General features: G+C 36.9%; 1 protein-coding gene across 2 annotated transcripts; it reads right to left on the bottom strand.

Moving 5' to 3' along the window:
• Positions 1 to 2,052: 2,052 nt before the first annotated feature.
• Positions 2,053 to 3,595, bottom strand: LOC147853553 (uncharacterized). Of its 2 annotated transcripts, none has more exons than XM_087332318.1 (3): positions 2,930 to 3,595; positions 2,700 to 2,807; positions 2,053 to 2,533 (listed from the first exon to the last, which is right to left on the bottom strand). In XM_087332318.1, exons 1-3 carry the CDS (start codon positions 3,440 to 3,442, stop codon positions 2,420 to 2,422), a joined length of 735 nt encoding a protein of 244 aa, XP_087188444.1. In that variant the 5' UTR covers positions 3,443 to 3,595; the 3' UTR covers positions 2,053 to 2,419. The 2 variants fall into 2 exon arrangements, with proteins under 2 accessions (XP_087188444.1, XP_087188443.1); XM_087332317.1 differs by having other exon boundaries at positions 2,700 to 2,813; positions 2,930 to 3,594.
• Positions 3,596 to 6,433: the final 2,838 nt, after the last annotated feature.

The following is a 6,433-nucleotide window of genomic DNA, read 5'->3' as shown; positions in this document are numbered from 1 at the left end:
TGCCAACAAACCAAGTTAGGTTTTTTTGTTCATGGCTGATTATGGTAGATACTAGATAGTGCCAAAAGAGTGTAAGTGAACATAAGAAGAGAACATCAGAGAGCACGAGCGTGGCTGAAGATCAAGCAAACCCTGTAGACGTGAGAATCTGTGAGCATTTCCCTATTCGTCTGAATTAGGTGCCTTTGTTCTATGTTTTGTCTTTTTGTTTTCTGCGTTCTGTCCACTAAATGAGACAAACACTTTTGCCAAGGTTGGCATCTTGAGATTTTGGTATTCCTCAAGAGTTATCTAGAAATATTGTTGACTACCTATATGCTCAAAGATAGTGAAAATTTTGGTACCGAGAGATTGTCGTGGGTTTTCCCCATTACAGTTTTCCATGTTAAAATCTTGTTTGCTTTGTCTTCCGTTTGTTACATTTGTTAATCATGTGTGGTCAGTTTTATTATTCCTAATCCAAAACACATCAGATTTTAACCGAACGGAAAGTGATTTTAGTGAGGTAGTGTGGGAATTGTAATTTTAAAAAGAGATTTTGATTCACGATGGTTGTCAACAAACTACATTGTTACTAGATACCATATGTACGAGTGCATAGTTACAATGTGGGAGTGCTTGGTAACCTAAAGATTGTAACACATGAGTATAAATCTCAAGCAATGGATTGAGAAAGAAACAGAAAGAAAGGAATTGTGATCCTAGTGAGGTAGCAAGGAATTTGTGATTTTAAAAAGAGATTTTGATTCATGATGGTTGTCACCAAAGTACTTATTTCAGACTATCCGAAAGGCCATCATATTCCCACGTGATTCTCAAATAAATTGTCTCTTTGTATTGCTAAGTAAAGAGACTAGGAAATGTAAGTGGCCCTTTTGATCTACTACCTCAAGTCGTGTTGGCACTATGTCGTTTAATTCTAATAAGGACAATGAAAAAGGATTCATATAATGAGGTTTGAATCTAGGTTTGAATTCTAGTGTGTCTTGTTACCGATCCGATCTCCTCTTGTATTTGCAAGAACAAAATGTAAGCTAATGTCGAGGTATTCATTGGAGAACTTGGAGATCCAAGAGCTTAGTTAGAAACCATCCATATACACTGGAGGGCTATGAGAAAGAGACAATGCTAATGGTTGCTCACCACTTGCATTAGTAAGTAACAATCGGCAACAGTTCGGTTTGAACCGAACTGAACCATGAAACCGCGGTTTAACATCTTAACGGTTTCAACAGTTCGGTTCAGGTTTAGGTTTTTTTAAACGGTTTGGTTTCAACAGTCAAAAACCGCGGTTTAACGGTTTTTAATTTTTAATTTTTATAATTTTTTTTCAAAAAAGTAAAAAAAATAAATCTAAAATCTAAAATTTTTTAACAATTGTTTTTAAACAATCTTTTCATTTTTACACCTTATTCTCACATTTTAGGAACATCTTAAAAATTCTAAAAATTTTAAATAATGAAATATTATAAATTTTAAAAAATTAAAGATTAGATCTATGTTGAAAACCGAAACCGAACCATGAAACCGTGGTTTTTACAGTTTTACGGTTTGAAAAATGTTTAATGGTTCGGTTTCACGGTTTGGTTCGGTTTGGACCCTCTCAAACCGAACCGAACCGTTGCCGATTGTTATTAGTAAGAGTGGGTTAACAATCTAGATATAGCGTTCTAATTTTATTTATTTTTTATCACCATTTGGATAATTTATGTGCTCCTCTTATCATGCACAAAGTGAGTTACACAAACTTGCTCTAATGCTGAAGATTAAAGATTAAATATTAAATGGCCACACAAGGATCATAATTACCTTACACAAGGAATATAGACTACAGATTAAAGGACGTGAATGCTTTCTTTCCCCTAATTAAAGGCGATGCCACTGACGGAAAGATTTATGGGTAGATTTTATTATTGTCCCTGGATGTTCCTGGTTTAACAGAGTGAATCCAATGTTGAATACACAACTACCCAAATTTATAGATATTTCAACAATTTATCATCCGGGAAGTGTAGCATTTATAACTTTGGAAGGAGATGAAGGCAAAGGTAAGAAGGTACTTAAATGGATATCAGAACTAAAACATGAACTTGTACATATGTGCTTAGATGTAGTCACACACAGAGGGAGCTGTGTGGTGCTCTAGCCTTTAAAATACATCTTGAAATGTGAATTGTTACGATTGTAATTAGCCACATCTGTGGGGTTTTTTTTCAGATATTAATAATTATACCTTTCAGTTATTAAGTGAAAGTGTTAGGTTTTATTAACATTAGAGTTGGTTTCAACAACTAGATGATAGAAATAACAAATAACTACAGATGTGTTAAGATGCCTGGTCAAAATCAAACATATTGTGAGTGTCATGGTGGTGTTGATGACAAGCATGTCAACAATTATACAAACCGGATCTCTGGGCTCACATAATGGAGCATGAATTAATGACGACTGCGATAGTAGCCACATGTCCTAGAACAGCCGCCGCATTTCCTGCAGTCTGCATTAAGCCGCGAGTACCACTTCGAGCATTATCCTACGATCAATCGGGAACCCGAGAATAAAGAGGGGGATCAGGGCCAACAATGTTAAATGTATATATGTCATGAAGATTACATACAAATTATAATGTTGGATTATCATCATCATCATCATCATCATCATGACAAGATAATGATGAGTAAGAGGTGCTGTTTTCTCACCTGGTGCGATGGTGCTATGGCTTGATGGTCGGATGGAAGCTCGACTTGAGGATTGCTACTAACCAAAGGTGGAAAGGATTGAAAGCCATGGCTATGGTGGTAGTGCTGCTGCTGCTGAAGATCGTTAAGTGTATATACATGAGATTTACATACAAATCATAACGCTCGATAATCATGAGAAGATATATAAGAACGAGACTGTTGGTATGTAGTGAACTTTGTTTTCTCACCTGCAGGAAAGCCGGCGGAGGCATGACGGGTGGAAGCTTCTCCTGAAGGCTGCTGCCATTAATCAATGCTGGAAGGGCTTCAAAGCGGTGCTGGTAGTGCTGATGGCGCTGCTGATGATGAACACAGTAACAGCAGAAGTCGAAATAGTGGTAGGGCAAGCAGTGGAGGCAAGAGAGGCCACCATGGATGATGAGACCCTCGCATCCATCGCAGACACGTGCTTTGTTGAACAGGAAGAAGAGCGCCTTGCACTCATCGAAGTCAAGGAAGCCGTTGCCGTTGCCGTCCACTAACTCGAAAAACCTGCAAACCCTAGCAGCCACGGATGAATCCATGATTCCACAGTTGTCTCGAAGCTCCTGCTGTGACACTTTTTGGTCCCCATTTCCATCCAGAGCCTGGAATTTAGACAAGCATGCATCTTGCTGTTCTTTGTTCAATTCGTACTGGAAATAACTCTGCCCAGCCCTGTAGATCTCACGGCGTAAGATCGGCAAGCTGTCAAATGCCATGAAATCTACTTAGGACGCCCGAATGGTGATGGTGATGGTGAAATGAAGGAATTAGGGTTTTGCAGGGAATTTTGAATGTAGGGTTGAAACTGGAAGTCAAGAAGAAAATGGATTAGGAGCTTTGGAAATTTCCTTTTTCTTTTTGTGATGTGAGTAAGACTCTATACATATGTATATATATATATATATTGCTCCAATTTTGTTTGAGTTTATTATGGACTGAATGTTTTCTTTTTTATAAGGTTGCAAGACAGTCTTGTGCTTTTTTTGTTTTTTGGTGGGTCAAGTGGATAAGGTTTGGTTTTTGGAAATAATAATAATGGTCAAACTGTCTTTTGGTAGACTAGGTCAATATGCCAGCTCACTCTATAGTCTAAATAATAATAATAATAATAATAGTCAAAGAGCAATCAAAGCATTAAAATGCCCCTCCCTCCCACTTAAAATATCTTTGATCAAATAGCTTCCTACTCTCGGACAGTGTTGGGCAAAGTTTTTAACCCCTACCGGAAATTTTCCTGCTGCTTATGATCCTAACCAGAAATTAAAATTTTTAACCAGCCACTTTCCTACGAGTGATAATGTCAACCGGCACATGTTAAAAAAATAAATTACCACATACCAAAAAGAAATAGCACAAGATGAGGTAGCAACATAAATAGAGTACATACGTTCTATGAAGCAAATATGTTATCCCTCCCTTACTTGGTTTGGCCTCTACATAGATGAGGTAGCAACATTGAGATGGCGAGATTTTTTGTTGACATCATAATCTTGGTGTCTAAATCTCGTGCAAGTACACAATATCATCTCAATAACCTATATGGTATTCCTTGTGAAAAGGGGTTCACGGTAAATACTAAGACCGTGAACTTCAATGCATCCACTTTGATGTTTTAATAAGTTGTCTTCAACCTATCAAGAGGGCATGTTGAAGTGATGAGTTCTTGTCTATATCTAGGGGAGAAATTTACAAGCATAAATGGGCATTTCTCTATGACCATGCCACCATGGATCGACTAACTTTGGTTATCCTTGAGCTTCAACAGACTTCCTCCCCTACCCTTACGTATGATGCAACCACATGGGCTTTAAGACGCCCCATGTACATATGGACATAGAGAGTCCACTAATCATTATGTTGTCCTAGATAACATATAGCAAAGTATCCACCCCACATGAGATCATTTGAGTTCAAATGACAAAACTCTTCCCCCTTGATGATAGAAGCATTGTTCCATCAGTCCAAAACAGTCATTAGCATCACTAAACCCATACATACTAGTTATGACTTAGTGAGTATTGAGATTTTACCTGAAAATACTTCTCTTTGCCAAAAAGATCCTACTTTGTTGATTATACCTTTAAGCAAAAAGGATAATCTCTAAGATATCAGTCATGACATACAGCTCCAAGCATCCAAACTTGGCCTTATCTCCATATTAGCATGTTACTATCACAACTCCACAAACAAGGGTCATGTAGACTTTGCATATATGAACATCAAATAATGAACCTTAGTATTATAATGAATCATTCTTATACTTTTACAAGACATAATAACACAATATTTATTTCTAGTAATTGGCTTGGAGTTTGTGGAGCCAGCTCTCTAGAAATGGCATTTGAGATTTGGCTCATGGATTAACTAATGAACAAAAAAAATATTGAACATTAAAAATAAGTGACCTCACCCTATATGAAAATTATAGAAAATTGAAAGTAGCTCAAGAATTAACATTTCCTTACAAGGAATCTATATCACTAACCTATAAATGATTAGTAGTAGAAAAACCTATAAAATGGCACATAATCATGATTTGAGATTACATTATTAGTCGTTGTTAAAACATAAAATCTATATGCCACATAACCATAATCTGGGAAGATGGAATATGAATCAAAGAGTTGTGAGTCAATTCATGCTCTTTTCTTCTCAAATTATTAATGTTGGTTTGAGACCTAGTTCTGATCATATCTCCAGGTCTATGTTGGGCATAATTGTGATCATAGTTATGTATTTTGTAAAACCAATCACATAACCGTAATCGGTATTGTGATCAGTCATTGATCGGTCCACAGAAAGGGACACAATAATAACTTGGGTCCACTAAAAATCAAGAAACATACAAGAGTCGATTAATTAGAATCGAATTGCTTCCTATGGGAAATGGCATGATTCTTGGCTCCACATATTGCTGATCATGCATGCAATTTCTCTCTCTCTCTCTCTCTCTCTCTCTCTCTCTCTCTCTCTCTCAGGATGGAGTGGGTTCCAGACTATGTTGGGTGATATGTAGCAAATAGTTTTGGAGTACAAAGTTGTGTTCGGTATCTTTTTCTTATCTTGTGTGGATTATAAGTTGAATATATAACCTAAATGTGAATACATAAGCTAAAATAACACAGATTGAAAACATGTTTTTAAACCAAATTTCAGTCAGTTCAAGGAAAGTTCTAAAAAACATGGCAGTGAGATTGTTCAGAAATTCCAGGATAATAAGAAAGCATTTCAACATCTATATTATTACATCAATTTTATCCTCAAATTTTTATTTTACAGATACATAAGCATTATTGCCACCTCCCAACGTTGTTATACCTTCCACATCATACCAAATATGTGCATATATATAATGCTCACGATGATGGGTGGTTTCAGGTTATCGATATTGTGTGAGACAGAGATAGATATAAAAGTAAACGTAATATTAATGTCATCAAAGGGCTTCATACCAAAAGTTACATCCATTTGAAACTTACAGGAAAAGTGCATGTGGTGTCAGTGTGCTCCATTTCAAGTCGAAGGTGCAAGCAATCGAAGGCGCAAGAAAAGAGAGGGAAAAGAGGAGAAAAAGGGGGAAAAGAGGGATTTGAGAGTGGGGCAGAGGGGGGAAACATGGGAAAAACACACTAAAAAGAAAAGAGGAGAAAGAGGGGGAAAAGAGGGATTCGAGGGTGGGGGCAGAGGGGCAAAACATGGAAAAACAC

This window comes from Azolla caroliniana, unplaced genomic scaffold (genome assembly GCF_043228905.1).
Source record: "Azolla caroliniana isolate FFs.n. ecotype wild unplaced genomic scaffold, voAzoCaro1.0.p SCAF_16, whole genome shotgun sequence".
Taxonomy (NCBI): Eukaryota; Viridiplantae; Streptophyta; class Polypodiopsida; order Salviniales; family Salviniaceae; genus Azolla; species Azolla caroliniana.
The sequence above is the reverse complement of the archived record's forward strand: the minus strand, read 5'-3'. Positions and strand labels throughout refer to the sequence as shown.

Coding starts and splice junctions, on each gene's coding strand:
- LOC147853553 (XM_087332317.1), bottom strand. CDS start 3,442: ATGGCATTTGACAGCTTGCCGATCTTACGCCGTGAGATCTACAGGGCT. Junction 2,814..2,929: donor CTCCGCCGGCTTTCCTGCAG/GTGAGAAAACAA, acceptor AACGATCTTCAG/CAGCAGCAGCACTACCACCA. Junction 2,534..2,699: donor CCATAGCACCATCGCACCAG/GTGAGAAAACAG, acceptor GATTGATCGTAG/GATAATGCTCGAAGTGGTAC.